Raw genomic sequence first — 22,382 nt, forward strand, 5'->3', positions numbered from 1 at the left:
AACTTTGGTTCCTCATGTCAAAAATGGGGTGGCCTAAAAATCTCAAGTTACATTTGATGATACTGTTCTTATTCAACATATCAGAATCTCATTTGTTACTTGTTGGTGGTGATGCATAGAGAGTAATTGCAAGTGTATATCATGGTGTCATGGTGCCCCTGAGCAATTAGCTCTTCTCTTATAATACACCAGGTTCAAATGCCTGACTTGCAGCCTGTTATAAGTGAATTGTCTCTAATCTGCTCTTCCTCCATCATCAAGTGAGGAGGAATATAGCATCAGTCAGTAGGGTTGTTGGTGGGGTGAGACACCCCAGGCCCAGGGCCTGGCAAGTGTTTTTACTTTACATGCATCCTGGCCTCATTATGCCCAATAATAGTAGTTATTATTGCCATTATTCTACATGTCTCTGTATAGCAGACATGGGGCCAGGGTGGGGGGGAGGGGTTTATCTTTAGAGGAAGAGAAAGTAGAAGTTTATTTGTAGTCTCCTAAGCATCTTTTTTCCAAAGCTGAGGACATCTCTGCCTGAGTAATTATGCTTGTTTTCCCATCTCTAGCAGGACTACTGGATTTAGTCAGACAATGACATAGGACACAGTCTGGTTTGGGTTTTCATTTCAATCAAAATGACAGTGCCCCACCAAAGAGACTCATACACTGGAACCCAATGCCTGCCATGAACTGCAACTCAATTTTGCCTCCTCCCCAGCTTCCTCAGGGACATCATGACAACCTTGTATCCTAAGCAACTATATGCAAAATAACAAAAGTACTTACACACCAGAAAGACCAGCATACTAAATTCAAATTTAGTGGATCTTTCCTGTTAGAAATATGTTGTCAGAGTTTTGCTTGAACAGCTCCCAGATTACTCCCTTTCTCGCTTCCTAGTATATATATATATTGACGCATTCACTCTGTGTTGAATTGAAAACCTGAAACATTTAAGGAAAGACAGACATGGGGTATTTCAGCTGCTAAAGAGACAGGTGCAAAGAATCATGAATATTACTTGAGGAGCCCTAGTGCATGTAACATGAAAGTACCACCTGCAGGTGTTACGAGTTCAGGCAACTCTATATCAGGGAAGGAAGTGGGGAAGCTAGGGTGTCATTGCGGAGATAATAAAACCAGCAAGTTACCCCAGAAGGCCTTAAAACAGATGGTTTCCAAGAAAATGCAAAATTACAACTGAGTGTAGAAGAGCCAACCTTGGTCATACTTTTGTTTTGTTGAGAATGAAGGTACTTTGGTTCTGGGAGGCTTAGCGACATAACCAGGGAAAGAGTTAATTGTTTCTCCCAGTCACAGAGAAGCTTGCACAAATCTGGATTTTCTTAATACATAATAAGCAAAACATCAGGAGTCAGAGCAGGTTTGTTACAATCATTTACACCTCCTATTGCAAAGAAGAATTTATCCCCATGGACAGACATAATGGGAAACACTCTGCTCACCCAAGCCAGAAAAGACAGGCATTTCCAGCATTTGATTTAAGAGCCAAACAAATACTCTGTTTCCTTGGTTAAAAGTTCTAGTAGCCACCGGATGCTTGAAACATCCTACTGTGGCTGCTGCCATTCTCTTAATTTTTCTTTCTTAAATGGTGGCTCATGATTGTGGATCACCTGCATCTAAATAAGCTGAGATGCATAATTCAAATGTCTGTGCCCTACCTCCAGGTCTATCTAATCAGAATTTTGGGGGGAAGGCACATGTAAGCTCTGCATTAATTTTAACTGGCTCCCTAAGAGAGCCTTTTTGCACATGAAGAACACATAAAAGCACATTATAAACATTAACACTGTTTAGGTTAATTATCTCTTTAAAAGGCCACCATTAAAGTATATGAATTTCAGCTAGAAGCTACACATCTGGGGAATAGATTAATATATTGTTATATATATATATATATATATATATATATATATATATATATATATATTTTTTTTTTTTTTTTTCCCCAACAGGTAATAGTGTCCTGTGATGGGGAAGGGCATGGGAAAGACATGTCTTATGGGGCTTGTCATAAGTAATCAAAGTGACACAGGTCAAAGGAGCAGACTTTTAGGGAGCATTTGATCACAGGAGCGACCAGGTTGAGATAGAAGCATGAACATGAACAGTTGCTCCAAAGGGAAGATCTTTGCCTGCCATATTGCTGAGGGCCTATTCGTGTGCATTTACACACACATACATTTGGAGAGTGTCTGAAAGGAAATTGAAAGAAGAAAAGGAAGAGCAAAGGACATTAACTAACCCACGGATTAAACGATGTGTACTTTCTACGAATATAGTTTCGATTAAGAGTCATTAGCTTCAGCTGTTAAAAGCCAACTCAAATTTGATTAAATAAAAGCAATAACTGGCTCACATATCTGGGAATCTTAGGGATAAAGCTTGCTTGGAACAGAACTGGTTCCAAAGCTCAAGTGAGGTCATCAAAACTCAGCCTCCATTCTTTGGTTTCTTATTAGCTTCCTTCTGGTGCGTTAGTTCATTCTCTCTCTCTTTTTTTTTTTAATTCTCCATGTGGAAGCCTTTGAAAACTCTAGGCTTTCTCCCTCCAAGCAATCCCAGACTCTAAAAAACTTTTTTTCCCCCTAGTGTTTTATGAAAAGGCTTGAAATAGAATCTTATTATCCAAACTTGCATCATATGCTTGGGAATCAGTTTTCTAAGAAAATGGAATATTAATTGGCCAGGCCTGAGTTACCTCCTGCTCCTAACTTGGATACAAGATTTTAGTCTACCCAAACCACTTAGGCTACTAGGGCACTTGGGTCACCAAAGAAAAAGTGGAATGCCCTTACCTTGAAGAGAAGTGATGAGTTCTGAGTAAGCAAAAACCATAGATATCTACTGTATACTTATGTTAAGAGGGAAATAGCATTTAGTGAATTAGTGTTACAGATATCTTATTCCAACTTCTTTAGCCAAAACCAATCTGTTACATACATATGTTTTTATATATTCTTATTTGCCATCATTAGTAAATAATGACTCATCCCCAGCTGAGTCTGGGTCAGCACTCCATAATCAAACAAACTTATAATTCTGTAGAGATATTCACACTAAGGCTATCATCTCATATCCCTTAAGTTCAGTTTTTGCCCCCAAATTAGTTACAGAATATTTGCATTTGTTGAAAATTTATCTTTATTTTCATAACTGGAACTTGTTGTCACAGTCACCCATTTACTTATATGTAAAGGAGTAATGAATCCATTGTTTCTGAAATGCATCAGGATTTGGGGTCAGGGTCAGGAGTAGGTTGGAGTAGGTTGTGCTGACCCATTTCCCCTTGTTGATCTTTGCCACTCCTACAAATGCTTACTTAAGCAATGCAGAATTTTTCTCCCAAAAGAGACCACTTTTATCTCCTAACACTTCCCCAGATCACCACCATTTCTAAGAGCTGGCGTTACATACAATTAGGTCCTCATTATGTGTGACACAATGTATAATGGCAGCAGCACTCTTCTGTTAAGCAGGAAACAAAGAAAGAGTAGGAGAAGAGTTCACTTCTAGTTTGGATTTTCTTTCACTTTCTGCCTTCAAACATGTACCAGCTGTCAGCAGACTTCTCTGTTCCTTCCTGTTTAAAATGCTTGTGTGAGGAGGTTAAAAGAAGGAAGGTGGAAGAAAGGACAGATGAAAGAAGCATCTTATCCTTTAAGCAGGCATGGCTGTCTCCTCTTGTATTTGTTTTGCCTCTGTTCTATTCAACTGAGCAAGCAAATGGAACCAAGTGGAGTACTTATTCAATAAAAATACCGTGTGTTGGATAGTTTCACACATAGGCACTTGTGTGCGGCCTTTGAACATCCCTTGCTATTTATGTTATAAGGACTAACCACGCTAAATTGTATTTGTAATGATAGTTTGACAGCTGTCCAGTCATCATTTCTACAATCAGTAATTCATTTTAAAGGAATTCTCACATTCAAGAAAATCAGAGTATTTCATTTGTTTCTGATTTTCCGTAGGTTATTGCCCATACATTTTGTGAGTAATTTCAATCCACAGAGATGTTGCTGACCTTACAGTTTCTCAGCCAAAATGAATTTCCACAATCATTAGAAAGGTTAGAGGAGAAGGCTCCCAGCTAGCAGGATACATTGGACCCTGTGTGTGTGCTCTTCCTGGACCATTCTAGTGGCAAAATGAATAATGTGTCTCCCCATTGATGCAAGTGGTGAGAGGGAGAGAGTGAAATATGAGCATGACTCTGGGAACACACCCTTGAAACCAGCATAGCAGAAGAAGTACCTCTTCTTTGTCCTTGGTGAGGTGGCTTTGGTCTGTAATCCAATAAGGCAACATGTTCCCACTGATTGCCCACATAGAGAGCATTTATGCTCTTGATTGGTCAAGGGCTCTGCAGGATGCAGCGTAAAAGGTACAGCATGGCACGGCCACTTTGGTTTGCATCAGGATGCTTCTGTGCATGTATAATGTAATAAACTATCCTCCAGATGTGACCCAGATGTAACTCCCATCTAAAGCCACGGGCTCATGTCCTGAGCTTTTACTCAAACCCTTATGTTCCCTACTAGGTATCCTAGAGTTTACTTCTCAAATTGAGATTATTGCCATTTAAGTGTTTATGCCCAAGACCAAGTGTTTAATCAAAAGCCTCTTTTGATGTCCTGGGAAGATTGACCCTCTATCATAGTCTGAGATTCTTGACTGTTATGGCAGAACTTCATATCTGCCATTAAGATTAAGGGCCTAAACAACCCTCAGGTGCAACACCTGGAAACTCCAGGGCAATTACAAGTAGAATTGAATCTGGTATTTTTAGTTTTCTACGATGAAATCATAGTATTGCATTTTTGTCCTTTCCCAGCAGAGTTGAGTCAGAGTTTGCAAGGCTTGAAAAATATTTCCAGCACAAGAGAAGTGCATTGACCTAAGGGCTTTGCTGGAGAAATGTGGCCTTTTACCCCATCCCACATGGAAACTACAGAGTGATCTAGCACACAGAACAAAACTCTGCAGGGTTGTTTTTCTTCATTGGTATCCTTAATTGGTTTAGGGCTGAAAGTCATCTGTGCTCAATTTATAATGTACAGTACTAGTTTTCAAACCGTAGAGTGCACAATAATGAACAGCAGTACTGGGCTCTGATAATAAAAATCCAGTAAGTTTGGCAGGGGCTCAAAAATCTGCCTTTCATCAACACCACCGGGTAAGGTGATATTGATGCAGGAGGTTTCTAGAACATACTTTGAGGAATAAATTTACGCGTAGTTTGATTTTTTTTTTTTTTTTGCAAACTTGCCTTCTATGAAATATTTATCTGAAGATCACACCTGCTGTCTGATATGGCTCCGCCCTTTAATGCCTTTCCTATCTATATTGGCTACCGTTTAGGCTGGTTTACAGATGCCCTATTTTAAAAAGATCTACAGTTAGCATTAGTGGATTCTTCCAATCTGTACCTACCCACTGGCTTGCTCCTTTATGCATGTTATCTTTTGCTGCTGACCTTTCACATGGAATGGGGATTTTGCTCTATACTTGAACCCTGGGCCTCTGCCTTGCTTCCTGAAGTATACCATCGCTTGAGATTCAGTCTTATTTTCCTCTTCTCAGTCTCAGAAAACCTGGGCCACCTCCATCCATTCCAGTTTCTTTTCCAAGTTTGGCTTCTGATAGCCTGAGAAACATTCTGCTTGCTTGCCTGGGAGAGAAGTTTGGGGACATGTCAAAATGGGCCAAATTAATAAAAAAAATTAAAAAGAAAAAAAAGAGTAAGATCGTTGATGTTTCAGTGCTGCAGATAAAATGAGCAGTACCTCACTGTGGAAATGTGTTTTATTATTGTATTTCTTAGAGGATTATTTTATTTTTTAGGTAAAAATCATTTTTGTTTCTGTTACAGATATAGTACCTTTTTTAGCCTGTGACCTGGGAAAATACATTCAGGATTAAATAGTCTCTTTAAAGTTCTGTGATATTCTATGCATCTCTTTCAATACTCCAAACATTTTAAGAATCGCCCTGACACTGCATTTTGTTTCTGGAACACTTACAGGAGGCAGCAAGAAGAAATTGGCTGACAAACATTGATTTTGTCTCCCCCTAAAAAATAGATTTTAAAAAGAAAAGAATAAATGAGGAAAGGAGTTTGAGACTCACTTGTTGAGAACAGTGTTTTCTAATAACTTTCAGTATTTGATGAACAAAGGGACAGAAGGGTTAAGGGTAGTCTGACCTTTAACTTAAATACATTTCTGGTCACGAAAGTTGTACTCTTTCTGAAAACCTATAGGTTTCCCACTCTTTGTTGAAACATGAAAGGGGGTTTTCCTTAGCTTAGGTCTTCTCTGTTCTCTTTGCAAATGTACGGTTTACTCAGATATTGGTGCATGAGAATTTCTGTGTTAAACTTTCGGGAATGTAAGTAGTGTTGTGGAAGTATCCAACTGACCAATTGGCAGATAGTCTCCAAAGAGGGGAGAACCAGAAAATCATGATGTACCAGTGTTGGCATCTTCACTAAATCGCCTAGGCTGGCCCTGAGATCAATGATCTGAAATCTGAAAGACTGTGTCTGGGCTGTTGGCAACCTGGCTTCCCTCTCTTTCTCTTCACCATGGTTTTCAAGAATTTCAAGAAAAGTAATTGCCTACTGCTCCTCTTAGAGATTCCTGATAATAATGTGAGTCCATTCCCCTAACTTCTTCAACCTGGGTGAGTCACTAGGGTGAGTTTTCACCCTTTGGGGAATCCACAAGTGAAAACATCAATCTGAACATCCTGTCACATAAATAAGATGAGATTCATTTCTTATAAACAAAGGGTAGTAGTTACAGCAGGAATATAATGTGTATCAAGTAAGGATAAGTTATCACCATAGGACAGTGGATTATTAGGTCACCTGAGCATACCTTTTCCTTGTCACATCAGTCCCTCTTCTTTGTCACATAGAACCCTTGGAAGCGTTCTCATAATTAGCTGTTGGCATTCAACTATATGGGTGTTTCTAAGGAAGTTTCAGTTTAGTTTCAACTTGAGTCCCATACTTTGACAAATCCACCCATTTCCTTGTGTGGGTCAGTTTTGCCGGTTTCTGTTCCTGTCTTCGTGCCTCTTAGCTGCTAGTCCAAACATGTGCTAAAAGTCCTTCTCTATATGCTACAAGCAAAGATGTGTTGGTTTGACTTTGCCAGACAGAGAATGTTTAGGAGTGTGTCTAAAGCCAGTGTTGGCTGATTTCTGCTCTTAGGAAATGGAGAGCTAGGAACAAAAGGATCTGTGTTAGTTTTGAATTTCTAGTGTGCAGAAGAATCACCCAGATTGAACTAGGTTAAAGGCAAATTCATGGACCCTGGATTTTTCTGATGAAGTCATTTTGGACTTGAGTCTAAAAACACAAGCTCTGTACTTGCTCTATACTTGCACATACACAATTAAAATGCAGGTGGTCCACGGTCTAACTTGGAGACATTTTGGCTTATTAAAACCTTGCCCTCTTGTCATTTTCTGAGATGCTCCTTTATGCTGAAAATCATGGCTCCCCCTCCAATTGCATAGAAAAACTTAATATGACAAAGGAAAGGGGAAACTTTATCTTCTAGGTTTTACAAATGGCAGATGCAGAGTGCTTCGTATGTACCTTCAAACCTTTAAGACACTTGAAAGTCACTTTGTCACTACTACAAAAAGAACACACTTACTGATGTCTCCATCCATGTTTCATCTAAGAATGTCATTCTGAGGACTCTGTTTCACCCAGGTACCTTGAGGTTTGAGAGAAATAAAACAACCCTTTAACGCTTTTTTGTCAAAAGTGTTGGTAACTCTAGGCTAAATGTTTTGTAGTTAGGATATGTCTTCCACATCTGCATTGCTCAACTTTCTAAAATCTCTCCCTCCATCTTTTTGAAACCATGTAGCTCATGCTTGAAAAGCTATGGATTTCCTTAGATGAAAACTAAAATGGTAATGTTGGTTTACAGGCAGCAAGCTTGGTTAACCAAGAGAAAATAAAAACTTTGGGTGTAGTGTGTTATTTATAGCGAATGCAAAAGCATCATTATTATCAATTCTTGTTACAAAATACACAGAAAAAATATCATTTTTGTTATTTAAATATGGCATGGATACATTGAGAAATAGTACAGATGTTAATCCACAGCCTCTCAGCTGCATCCTGGATAATCATTATTATGTTTCATTCTTATTTAGAATTACTAGTAATAGACTGTGTATTTCTGTATGAAATTCAAATCAGGGAACACCAATGAATTGAGATGATTGATAATATATATATACACACACATACACACACACACACACACAAACACACACATAATTTTGGAACTGGGACGACAATAGAAATATTTCTCTCTTAGAGAAAAATCCACCAAGCATGCTGCTATGTTAGCGATCTTGATGAATAACATTTGTTACTTAAATAGACATGCCAAAAATTCACATAATTTTTTGTATCTGAATTGAACTAATCCTTGACCAGTGTTTAAATTTGTTTTGAAACTATCTATGTAATTGTGGAAAATCTGAAATGTAAATATCTGCAGTTTGAAATTTCTGGCTTCAAACCACAAGTGTTAAAAAAAAAAAAAGTCTGTTTGTGTACTTTCATTCTGTGCTTTTGAGTTCTTTGGCAGATCCTGTTTTCTTTGTGTAAGTCTCATTAACATGAGATTTTATACATGGAGTAAGGAGAGAGGATGGTGGAGGTAATATTATTCATGCCATCTTTAAATGCAAACTTAACATGTCTGTGCATGTAAGATATGGGACAATATTCAGGGATTATTTCCCATTTTTAAGTGTAGAAGCACTAATCTAGTCCAGTCGTATTATTTTAGAGATGAGAAAATTGAGGGCTAGAAAGACTAGGTGATAGAGAGATAAGTCATGGATTTAGTAGGTGACTCAAGGCATCGAATCTTAGCTCATGGTTCTTCTGAATTCATATCCTGCTTGGCTGTCCCCACTCCTCTATAGTAAAATAGAATTCTGTTTTGTCATCTTGTCTCCTTAAATTTTCTTCTGTCCCACCCTCAACATATGGATGCTTTTAAGTTTGGGTTGTAAGCCATACAAAAAATTACCTTACTTCCTGTCCTTCACCAAGATTCCCAGATCAGCTTTATTCTTTTTCCTCAGTCCTGATTCACCTACATGAATTTAGTGGCATCTTACCACCCATCAACAAAGGCTGCTTCTAAAGTTTTTCTAGGATAGCAGTTGCAATTCACACTGTTAAAAATAATCACACCTTAGTGGGGAGTGGATTCTCAGCTACAGGGTGATATTCAATTTTACTTTACCTCATAGCCACTGGCCCTTCTATCTGGAAACTCATCAGGCAGTGCCTAAATCAGCTGATTGAATAGATTAAAAAGTGAAAAGAAAATGACACTTAAATAGAACAAGTCCTTATTGATGATCTATGTACAAACTGCTATATCTGCTACATCAGAGCATACAAAAATGTGTAAGATATGGTTACACTCTCAAGGAGCTTACAGTTCAAAGAAGGAAAAAGAAAGCTACAAATACACTTGATAGAAAAAGATAAGCTTCCACAGGGAAATATAACTGAAGAATCATGTGGTTAAAGGAAGAAGATAAGGGTCTAGAAAAGCTTTGTAGGTTAACAATAAAAAAGCAAACAAACTTGAACTAGATTTTGAAGAATGAAAATCACTTTCATGGGTATACGTGGGGAGATGCATTTTGACTAACATTTATTGTATGTGTACTCTAGAAACATATGTAATCTGCATACTGCTACTTAAAGTATGGTTTGTGGATTACCAGCATGAACTTTACTGCTGTTTTGTGATAAAGTAAGTTTCATACATCTAGTTACTGTTATTGAGAGAATGCATTTAGAAAAATTCCTACATCATTGTACGTCACTGAACTAACAATAATAATAATAATAATAATAATAATAATAGACTAATTTGGATGTTACTGAATTTGTGTGCTGAGTCACGTATGGTTCTAGATGTATGATGCTTACACAGATATCCCCATGTATGAGTCCATTGTAGGTTGGAAAAAACAAACAAACAAACTGGTCATTTACCACAGAAAATTAGTGAGTCGTGACTCTACATTGTTCTTTACCTGCGTAGACAACTTAAGAAAATTTTATACGTATATTAGCAGTACAGAGCTGTGTCTCTGTGTCCATTAAAGAGCAGAGAAATTTTAACTTTGTGACATTAGACCGGATGACAGAGGCACAAAAGAGATATATTAGGAACAAAATGTGAACAAAGTAAAAGGGTGAGCAAAAGACAGAAGGAACAGTAACTAAGAGGAGAGGAAAGGAAATGCCATGCAGTTTTCTGGAAGTTGTTAGTAAAAATAAGTTATCAGAATGAAATAGAGTCTGTGTCTCTGCTTCACAGTATTCCGCGAAGGATTAGTCTGCAATGGGAAACTTCATCTAAAGGCTGAAAGTAAATCAGTTGTGTATTACTATTTTTTTTTTTTTGTTATTTTATCTTTCTTGTTTTCATTTTGTCCTTGGTTCCTGTTATTGTTCCTCTTTGGAAGATGTTCTTTTCATTTTTGGACATTTTCTCCTCTCATTTCAGATGACTACACACTGCACGGCCCTGTTTTTATTCAGGAACCAAGTCACGTAATGTTCCCTTTGAATTCTGAGGAGAAAAAGGTGAAGCTCAATTGTGAAGTTAAAGGGAATCCAAAGCCACATATCAGGTTTGTTCTTTTAAATGTTATGTTTCCATGCATACCGTTTCTATTATTAAAATTGACCCGTACTTCTAATGACATAAAGATCTTTTAGACAAGCATCATAGGCTGTCCTGACATACTAAAGAGTTGATTGTATTTTTGAAAAGTTGAGTGCCCAACTTCTGTTTCTGGCTATACCAGGAATTGAATATCCTATTTGACTCCCTCACTAAAAGCCTAAATATTCCTTAACGTATTTTTTTTAAACATGTCTCAACAAACTGGTAAGAAAGTAAGAAATACTCAGAAGTAAAGAAATAAGTAGGTTTGGAACCCAGAGAAGAAAACTGACCCCCACAAGCAGTTTTCACCTTGATGAATTATGTGAACTGGAGCTTTGGATTTTGCAGTTTCACAGGGGATCACAAGACAAAGCCTAGAGTCGACTGAGAGGAGAGTGGAACATGAGAAAACCTCCCAGAATAGGCCTGGAACCCAAAGGCTATATACTGAAATAAGCTTGCCTCCCCAAAGAACTGTAAAGCAAAAGTAACTGCCTATTTCAAATTTTGGTGCTAAGTGACCTTTAAAGGTTTAGTTATTTATTTTGAGAGGGAGAGAGAGAGACCGAACAGGAGAGCAGGATAGGAACAGAGAGAGAGGGAGATAGAATTCCAGGCAGGCTCCACAAAGGGCTCAAATCCAGGAAAAGTGAGATCATGACCTGAGCTGAAATCAAGGGTTGGCCTCTCAACCAACTAAACCACTCAGGCAACCCTGCTGCTAAGTGTTCTGTTGTTGTTGTTGTTGTTTTTAATTTTTTTTATTTTGTTTATTTATTTTGAGAGAGAGAGAATGAGTGAACAAGTTGGGGAGGGGCAGAGAGAGGAAGACACAGAATCTGAAGCAGACTCCAGGCTCTGAGCTGTCAGTGCAGAGCCCGGTGTGGGGCTCAAACTCATGAGTGTGAGATCATGACCTGAGATGAAGTCTGATGCTTAACTGACTTAGTCACCCAGGCGCCCCTGCTAAGTGGTTTTAATAGAAGATGAGACACAGCTGAAAGGAGAATTAGTAAATTGCATGATCTATCTGAAGAAATCATCCAACGTCAGCAGAAAGGAGTAAAAAGATGCAAAGGGAGAGAGGCAGAGAGAGAGAAGAAACGAGGGAGGTGGGGGAGAGAAAGTGTAAGTGAAAGAGCAAAAGGGATTAATAGGAAATATTTGCATAGTTTAATTACAGTTCCATAAAGAAAAGCAAGGGAGAATGAGGCAGAAGCAATATTTTAAGAGAAGGTTAAGAATTTTCCAAAGTTAATTAAAAATTCCAAGCTTTCAGGGCTTGGAGTGAGCCTGGCTGGCTCAGTTGGTGGAGCATGTGACTGTTGATGTTGGGGTTGTGAGTTCTAGCCCCATGTTGGGTGTGGAGATTACTTAAAAATAAAATCTTAAAAAAATATCCCAAGGTATAGATTTAGGAAGACAAATGAATTTCAAGGAGTTCAAATGAAAATAACGCCTCATCTAGAATTATTATAGTGAAACAGCCAAACACCCAAATCAAAGATGATCATAAAAATAGTTAAGTTGATAATATAGATAACCTTCAAGTAGATGGCAGACCAGACTTCTCAATAGCAACAAAAAACCAAGATGGAAAACAATATGCTGAAAGAAATTAACTGTCAAATTTCTGTGTAGCAGAAATACTTTCTTAAAAAGACAACAAAGCAAATATGTGTTCAGGCATTCAGAAACTAAAGTTTGACTCCAGCAGACACACTCGCTAAAGAAAATTCTCAAAGATAGAATTAAAGCAAAATGAAAATGATACCAGAGTACCAGAGATACAAGAACTAAAGATAGGTAAAGCAAGTGGTGAAGATTCGTCTTTCTACATCAAATCAATTGCAGTTACACTAAACAATAAAAAATAATTTTAAAAAGCACTGTCTTGTGGAGTTAAAAAAAAAAAATTAAAATTCATAGCAACAATAGAAATAAGTTTTAAAAAGATAAACTGCACAATGGATGTATCTACATGGCTAAAAAAAAATAAAATTTGACCCCAACCTAACTGCATACACAAATTTCAGGTGAATGGAAGACCTGCATGGGACATGGACTTTTAAAAGAAGATAGGCATTTGGGGCGCCTGGGTGGCGCAGTCGGTTAAGCATCCGACTTCAGCCAGGTCATGATCTTGCGGTCAGTGAGTTCGAGCCCCGCGTCAGGCTCTGGGCTGATGGCTCAGAGCCTGGAGCCTGTTTCCGATTCTGTGTCTCCCTCTCTCTCTGCCCCTCCCCCGTTCATGCTCTGTCTCTCTCTGTCCCAAAAATAAATAAACATTGAAAAAAAAAAAAAAAAGAAGATAGGCATTCATATCTGTGACTTTGGAGGCAAGGAAGTATTTCTCAAATATGACAGGAAAAGCACAAATCTTAAAAGAAAATATTTAACCTCATTAACATTAAGAACTTCTGTTCAACAGAAATACTGAGATGAGTAAAATTTCAAGCTTCCAACTGGGAGAAGATATTTTTAATACATGTCATTGGCAAAGAAGTAATATCCAAAAATATATTTTAAATCCACACAACTCAAAAAGTAAAAAAAAAAAAAATTAAAAAATTAAAAAAACCAAGTAGCCTAGTAGAAACATTACCAAAAGACTTGATTATGTACTTCTAAGAAAAGGAATATCAAATATCCATTAAATATGTAGAAAGATTATCTGTGCCATTAGTGAGCAGAAATAGACAAATTAAAACTAAAATGACACACTCTTCCAAGTCTACCAGGTTAACAGAAATTTAGAAGATTAAATTCAATATCATACAGATAGATTAAACCTAGTATGTTCATACAAGGTATCCCCAAGCAGTAGTGAAAATGATAAATTATGGCTGCAGAGTGATGGATCACAGGAATGTAATTTTGAACAAACAAAGCAAGTCACAGAAGAATAGAGTATAATTCCATATTCATAAAGTTCAAAAGCAGGTCAGCTAGAGCACTTGTTTAAGGATACCAACATACTTAATAAAATCATAAAGAAAATCAAGGGAATGAGAAAGCCAAAATTAGAAGTTATAATTAACCATTCAGAGGGAAATGACTAGAATCTAAATGGAAACAGGAGACTTTAAAAGTAATAATACTACTTTTCTTACACACAGATCTTTATTGCCTCATGGTGTTTTATAATTGGGGCAGATGAAATTTTCTTCTGTCCAAGGTTCTTCTAGCTGCACTAAAACTTAAATTTACACGAGGCAGATTAACATAAGATAATCAAATATAGTCACATGTGTATGAGGAATCCACACACATATAAAATTCCAGACAGGCAAAATGTGGTATATATGTCATTCTGAAGCAGAAGCAGGTAGGAGTCTGAGACTTCAAAGAGAAAGAATGAAATACACAGAAATTAAAAAAAAAAAAAAAAAAAGGTAAATGTTGGGTGAATAAATGTTTGCCGGGCCATATAGAAACAGTAACTCTATATATCTTATAAATAGGATTTTGCCTCTATTCACATTTAATGACAATAACTTTAATAACCAAAATATAATAGTGTGTAAAAACAAAAATAATATATAACATAGTTAGGACAGGAAGAGATTAGAGTCATCAAGGATCCAGAGAAGTGGGATTTGAACTGTGATGCTGAGCTTGCAAAGTGGCACAGGGCAAAAGACATCTTATACGAGGTAAAGGATGGCAGTATTAGCATAGTGGAAATTATTTTAGAATTTAATTTGTGTGCCCATTCATTCATTCATCAAATATATCATCATGCATCAAACCACCCAGTGGTTTTCAAACTATGAATTTTAGGTACATGGAACTGGTTCAGCAATTAACTGGTGAGTAATTGCAGAACTTCTACTCAGGAGTCCACCATAGCAGCTCTCCTTTGAATTAGGATATGGACTAGGAGTCTGAAAAATATGTGGTCCAGGAAAGGTATTTCAACCACTCTATTAAGCAACGGCGATTTACCAAATGCCATCCTAGGTTTAAGATATTCAAAGATTAATAGACTGCATGTTCAAGTAGTATGCTTTTTGGAGGACTGCCTCATAGTAGGACTGCTATGCTGCAAATACTGTGCTGTCAGTGCTATAAACGATGTCCAAGTTCCAGGGCATCCTGGAGGGAAGAAAGTCTACTTCAGGATGGAAGGTGGAAGGTTTTAGTGAAAGTTTCACAGAAAAGGAGACATTTAACTGTATCTAGAGGGTAAATATTATTTTGCTGTGTGGATATTTTGCCATAGGAAGTGCATTACTGAAATTAAAACCAAAAAAAGACCTCTCTAATGGACATGTAATTTATCATTCAAAACCAGGATAATTTTGAGAGTGAACACCACTGTTAATAATTATTCTAGGACAGCAGGTATAAAACCAGCACTATCCTTGGGCAAACCAGAATATGTACTTATTCTCCCTATAATATGTTGAATTCAAGGTTTAATCAGATACTTTAAGATGTGTTATATAGTAAACAATAAATGCAAGAAGGAAAGGTTTCTACATACATAAATGATGAGTTAAATGGACCCATGCTTTAGTACATAGCCAAGTGTAAGTTCAGATGTTAGCCTTAAATGAAAACAAATTTTGCCGCAGAATTTGGCAAGTTGTTGCTTTGTTTTTCCTCCAAACTGTGACCTTTAATTAACATTGTTTTTGTAACATTGTGTTTCAAGATATAGGGGCCTGCTTTGTTATTTAAAACAAGCAGTGCAACAGAAACCTATTATGTTTTTAAAGATTGCCAGAAAAAGCAGAGAAGGAAACTTTTAATCAAATGCACCAGCAATTGGTTGCAGTGGACTGGGTTTTCCTTTATACCTTTGGCAGTTTCTCTGTAACATAATAGCCAGTTGCTACCTGGGAGTTAAAAAATCCCTCTTGTTGAAGGAAAGAGCAAGAGAAAAAAATGGAGTGTTCTGGTATTTTCAAACATCAGTCTGGCTAAACTTTTTCAGTGCTCTGGCTGACTTTGAGGGGGAAGAACAAATAGGAGAAATTCAAGGCGAATTCTCCGTGGGGATCTTCAGCATTAGGTTTTTCCTCAAACACCACAACTGACCTCTCTTCTTTGTATTATTCCCTCAACTGAGCCTTCTCTTTTCATTGTTTCCTGCCCCTCGATTTTGAAAGGATTGACCCAGACCCAGAAAAATTTAAGAAGTTTTGACTTGTGCCAACTTTCCTTGTATTAAAGTTTCTTAAGGACTTCTGACATTACTTACTGCACTCAGCTTCCCTTTCCAGACAGAAGGGACGTTCAAGTACTTGGTTGGAGTACTTTTGCTGTGAGGTTTGTATTTGATTTAGTTTGTAGACAAAAAAATCCAAGTCAGAAAGGTCTTGCCCCTTCTTCCATGCCAATTGAAACCATGAACAAAGCAAGAGGGGTTTACTACAACAAATTCCATAGATAGCTTCCCAGAAAAGTTGGGAAGATTGTACCTTCCAGAATGTCAGTGGGCACAACCGGACTCTGGAGAGAGTTAAGTTGTGGTTCCGAAATGATTCAGAAATCAGTTTACTAATTTATCCTGACCCTAGAGAAAATCTCCCTTTGCTCCATATGGGCATTTTCTTTATCACCAGTACGTAAAGATTCTTCAAACATTGAAAATAAACTGTGATTTTTCAAGAGTGTTCTAGTATGGAATAGGATAAGGAATTCAAAGCAATCCACATTCAGTGGGAATGAACATTGACTGCATTGCAATAAAACTGGGTAGAGTGCTTTGTAATCTAGTCTCAACTGCATTTCCCAGCAAGCACTTTATTTTCTAAATAATCCCTTTTCCTTTGCTATTTGTATGTAAAAGCAGGCAATAAAGTAGATTAAAGGACTTTCTGCAGAGCATTTAGGTTGAGATGACTAGTGTAGACAAACCTACAGAGGTGTTCTCATTATTCCTACAACCACTTTTTTAAAAAGGCTCACATGGTCCATTTCTAAATTCCACATTCTGCTTGCAGCTCACATTATATTGCAATTTCCTCTTTGAGTTCTTAGATTTGTCATATTAAATTGCTCAACTATCATTTGAAGTGAGAGTTATAGCCAAGACGTGATCAGCTGACTCAAAAAAAAAAAAAAACTGTCTAGGGCAGGCAGTCATTTCTAGAGATTCATGTGCAGATAGACCTGCTAAAATATAACGCAGCTGTTCTCTTTTTATTGCTTATTACTTTCATGTCTGTGTCAGAACACAGAAAGAATTACTGTCAAGCTTAAAAATAATGTCTTTTTCTAATACCCATCTTCTTATAAACAAACACATAAAGAGCTATGTCCAATTTTGTGATTCTGACCTACCTTTCCTGCCCCTCATGTTTCTAAATTTTACAATTCAAAGACATGGATGTGAACAAACGTACACCACCATGCTGTGATGGGCTACAATGCTCATAAATTGTGTATGCTCAAAGCTAAAATATATCATAAAGAAGTACAATATTTAGTCAAGTTCCACAGGCATTTATTGAGGAGAGTGTCAAGGTCTAGGTTGCTAAGGGCACAATACAAAAGTGATGTAGGCAAATTATCTCTGGTGAAGGCAAATTCCTAACTGATGAAGCAGAGAGAATCCTATAGGAGACTGTTGAAAACTTTAATTAATTTTGACTATGAATATTGAAAAAGACTTCAATGGAAAAGGTGATTTAAAATTGACCCTGGGGTATCTGGGTGGCTCAGTCAGTTAAGCATCTTATTCTTGCTTACCCTTGATCTCAGGGTTCATGGGTTCGAGCCCCACATCGCGGGCTCTATGCTGACAGTGCAGAGCCTGCTTAGGACTCTCTCTCTCCCTTTTTGCCCCTCCTGCTCTCTCTCTCTCTCCCTCCCTCCAAAATAAATGAGTGAACTTAAAAAAAATAAAAATAGAACAAAATAGAATTGACCTTGAAGTGTGAAAGAGCTCTTGACACAGAGAAAAGGATCATCTTTAAACTTCTGCTTTTTTTTGACACCAAATATCCAAAATCGTGAAACAAACTGGATTGTATGGTTTCATATAAATCCTTTTACATTCATTGTACACACCAGCCATAGTACTCCAGAATATTGTGAGAGGAGACACAGTGAATATGTAGGTATACATACACATTTTAAATGGCTTTTCGTTTGTTTTTTACTGATTGAAGGAAATAAAAATGAAAGTCTCTCATTCTTTAATCTTGTTATGGTTTTTTATCAATTTCCTTTGTGCTGCAGTGTTTTCTTATTTTTTGGTCTCCCCATGGGAATGCTTCTGTGGGACTCTTGATATTTTAGAAGCTTCAACCATGGCATATTTTCATTACCTGGTATTTTTGTAGAATTTGGGAGGGAGGGGGAAAAGAAAAATAAGATACATAGTCAGTGAATTGTATTAGCTCAAAAGTTCCAGAGTATTCAAAGGAAGGCAATTTGGTTAAAATAAGCTCTCTTTGGAATGTTACTGGCTGTGGACAAAAAAAAAAAAAAAAAAAAAAGGAAAGGAAGTAGATCTTGTTAGTAAAGCTTGGCTGTTTAAATGTGCACGTCCCAGGAAAATTTATTTATAGGGCCAAACAATATCATCAGATACAATAGATGATTGAAGTAAATAAACAGAAGAACAACACAGCTCTCTTTGCCTCTGTTACCTAATGACCTGATCTGCAGTTTACTGGGATGGTTGATTGATATTTGAGTGCCATTGACTAAGAAGATCTTCAAAGTGATCCATGATCAAGACTAGTTTGGCCCCTAAGACAGCTCTAGATCAATAGAGTTCCTCTGCTTTGCAGTCAGCCATTTCAGTCATATTAAGGACCAAATCAAAGCATCTCTGCAGCAATTTCATCAAATACTCAGCAATCTACCTGTAAGTGGTATATTCTGTCATCTGTAGAGACCCATTTAAAGAATAACTACAAACTAGAAAAAAGGACTTTTTCCGAGGAGCGCTATTTGAAGAAAGTTGTACAAGATGCTATGGGGATTTTAAAATAAAGTGTGTGTAGAATCAAGTAGCCACAAAAGCAAGTGTTAAAATTTTAATATCATTGCTTACCATAAAAGGCATGCTCTTTCCATAGCACTTAAGTTGTCACCATTGCTGGGTAGAGCATTTCTAACTTTTTTTTTTCTACCATGGTTAAAAAAAGTCACAGATGGTATTTCATGCTATTTATATAGTTTTTATATGTTTTAAATGATTCAGAAATATTGATTAATATTACAAGGCTTTATCTACTGGCATTTTTATGCTATAGGTGGAAATTAAATGGAACAGATGTTGACATTGGTGTGGATTTCCGCTACAGTGTTGTTGAAGGCAGCTTGTTGATCAATAACCCCAATAAAACCCAAGATGCTGGAACGTACCAGTGCATAGCAACAAACTCATTTGGAACAATTGTTAGCAGAGAAGCAAAGCTTCAGTTTGCTTGTAAGTAGCAATTACATTGTGTGCAAATGTTACTCTGAATTTTTATACCATTAAGCCTTTAAAACAGTTTCTTTTAAAAACCAAATAGATTTTAATTTGTTGTATGATCTTTACCTTTTCTTCATATTTGGGAAATACCTTGTTTATAGGATAAATTGTAAATCTAAGTGGAAAGATGTATTCTGCTTTTATAAGGATTAAGACTGATTATATGATAGTTTGTTAGAGGATTCTCTGTACATATATAAATTCACACACACACAAATTTATATACGTATAAATTTACATACACAACAAAATAACACACATAGATACATACACATTATAGAGTGTGTATAAGCAAGCAATTGAACTGCCAGTAATAGTCATTTTGAGAAATGTTTAACCATAAAGTTTAGAGTTGCAACAAATTTTGCTAGTCTATTAATCCTATAATTCTCCTTTTTTTTCTTATTTTATAGATTAGGAAAATTTTTAAAACAACTATAACAACAACAGTAAGCAGAGGCAAAGTGTTAACTTTTATACTATACCTTTTATATTTCCAGCTTAGAACATTTAAAAAACAAATTGCCATCTCGTAAGACCATTATCTAATAAAAGTTCATGAACATATGAAAGAAAGTGGAATTTAGAAATAGTAAGTTGAAAATAAAATCCACAGGGAAGAGCAGTGAGTACACATTTGAGTATAGATGCTTTTGAGGATTGATGTGCAGTTACATTTTTAAGGGTTTATGTATTTGCGTATGATTATATATTTCCAGTATAAAATCCCAACTCATACAGCAGTGCATTAATGTCAAAGGTTTCATAATTACAAAGTCTGTTGGCAGTAACACTGTAGAATATTCTCATTAACAAAATCCTCTCTGGGAACTCAACATCAAATATATCTAATATTCAGTGCTTAATCTATTATTGCCGTCATGTGGCATTTTTGCTAGTTGAGAAATGAATTTTCTGAGTATTAGGTATATATAGGATTCCAAGATTATTTTGTTGGTGAATATCTCCTGATATCTTCCAAATATCCTTAGGTGTACAGAATAATAGAAGGATTATATGTCTGATTGAATGCTACAGAACCAAAATGTTTATTTCTCCTGGTCTAATGCAAGTCTATACTTATTTTTTAGGCATAACAAGTGAATTCTGTTGGATTTCTTTAAAAAAAATAAACACAGACTCATTGATTCTAAGAGTAGGGAGATCTCTACACTCAATTAAACTTGTACTTCTTTGATCTTTGGATTCCGTAATATAAGAAAATTTTTAAGATAGCAATAGTAACAACAAAAATTAGAGGTTGACATAGAACTGCCAACTCTTGATTTTCTAATTTATGGCATTTAAAAAACAAATCAGCAACTCTTAAGGGTATCCTTTTGTAAAAGTACAGGCATTTCTATTACCAGAACTATCTGAAAAACAGAATATCATATTTGAGAGTGGTCATTTAATTAGATTCATTTAGCCTAGGAGAAAGCTCTATCACTCATTTTGTGGGTGGCTGAGTTGGCCTGAGGACCAGGGTTTGGAGTCCACCTTACTTATCCCACTTAATATATAATGTAGGTATCCTGCCACCACCAAAATCTGTGACTGAGCCTTAAAAATTCTAAAACTAGAGAGCTCACCTATTCATCACAAAGCATCCTGATCCATGGTAGACTGCTCTAGTTATTCAGAAGTATAAAAACAAACGCAGCATCTCTTTCATAAAATTTTAACTAAATGTCTAAATTTCCATCACTCTCACTCCCCATGCTTACTGTGTGATCCTGGTTAGGCTTCAAATATGTGAAAATACAATCATGTCCCTTCTTTCCTAATTGTTGTCTTCTCCAGGCACTTAATCTACAACCATCTTCTTCATATCACATCAATTTTTGTTAATTTATCTATCAATTTATGACCATATAGAAATGTATCTAATTCTACACATGGGCCTTGACCTTTGCAGAGGACAGTGGGAGCAGTAGTATCCCACAATGTGAACTTCTTTTTCAATGAATGCAGCTGACATTGATATTCATCTTTTCTTAAAGCCCCAGTCTCACATCTTAACCTTACATGAACATACAGTCATGTAAAATCTGAGAATTGATTTTTTATGAATGCCTATTAATCTCCAGCTACCCAACCATGTTATTTTATTAACCTAAACTCAGAATATTATATTTACCCCTATTAAATTCACCTTCTGAGTGGTGACCCTTTGTTCCCTTACAGTTGAAATTGTTTTAAATCTTTTTTTTTTAATCTGACATATTGATTGCCCTCCTACTTTAATGTCAGCAGAAAATTTGATAAGCATGTGTACATTCAAATAATTGATATAACATGTTGACCAGGACGGGGCAGCATGCCAATACAGAATTTCCACTAAGATAAGATTGAACTTTTAAATCAATATTCTTTGCATACTCTTGTTCAATTAGCTACACATTTTCCCAAACATACTATAATTGAACCCCAGTTTTTCCTATGTGTTCTTAAAGCGGTGAGAATCTTTGCCACATGCCTTGGTGAAATCCAAATGTATTATTTCTTCAGCACCCCCTCCTACCTGGTCTCTGTGCATCTTCTCTAGATCTTCTTTAACCGTTTATCATAAAACAGGCAAAGTAATCTTTTAAACATGCAAATGAGATCATTCCACTTTGCTGTTTTATGCCTTCTACTGCACTTAGAATAAATCTCAAATTCATTACCATGGTCTCATTTTAATTTCTTGAAAACGAGAAACTATCTTTTGCACCCGAGCCTTGATAGTTTCTTTTTTTTTCCCCCACTTTTTATTTATTTGAGAGAGAAACAGAGAGCGAGAGAGAGAGAGGGGCAGACAGGGAGAGACATCCCAAGCAGTCTCCAGGCTTACAGCAGAGCCTGACACAGGGCTCAATCCCACAGCCTCAGGATCATGACCTGAGCCAAAACCAAGAGTCCATCCCCTTAACCGACTGAGCAACCCAGGCACTCCAAAGCCTTGATACTTTCATTGTCCCTGTCTGATAGGCTTTTCTTATGATCCTTCACATGTTCACGTCTCATGATCCTTAATTCTCAATGTAGGTATGACCTCCTAAGAGAAAGTTTTCACATCATCCTGTCTAATCTAAGAAGTAATGCACATCATTTCTATTCTTCTCTGCCGCTTTCCTCCTTCCAGCCCGCCACTTCTACATAACAGCAGCCTCTGTTTCATTAGTAAGGACTTA

General features: G+C 36.8%; 1 protein-coding gene across 6 annotated transcripts in view; it reads left to right on the top strand.

The window, feature by feature from the left end:
- The window catches only part of CNTN4 (contactin 4), a 901,803-nt gene that overhangs the window by 584,574 nt on the left and 294,847 nt on the right, over positions 1-22,382 (top strand). For all 6 annotated transcript variants that reach the window (XM_045493589.1, XM_045493588.1, XM_045493585.1 and 3 more), the window contains 2 exons: positions 10,599-10,725; positions 18,983-19,158. In XM_045493589.1, the coding sequence (XP_045349545.1) occupies positions 10,599-10,725; positions 18,983-19,158 (303 nt within the window). The remainder of the gene's footprint in view (positions 1-10,598; positions 10,726-18,982; positions 19,159-22,382) is intronic.

This window comes from Leopardus geoffroyi, chromosome A2 (assembly GCF_018350155.1).
Source record: "Leopardus geoffroyi isolate Oge1 chromosome A2, O.geoffroyi_Oge1_pat1.0, whole genome shotgun sequence".
NCBI lineage: Eukaryota > Metazoa > Chordata > Mammalia > Carnivora > Felidae > Leopardus > Leopardus geoffroyi.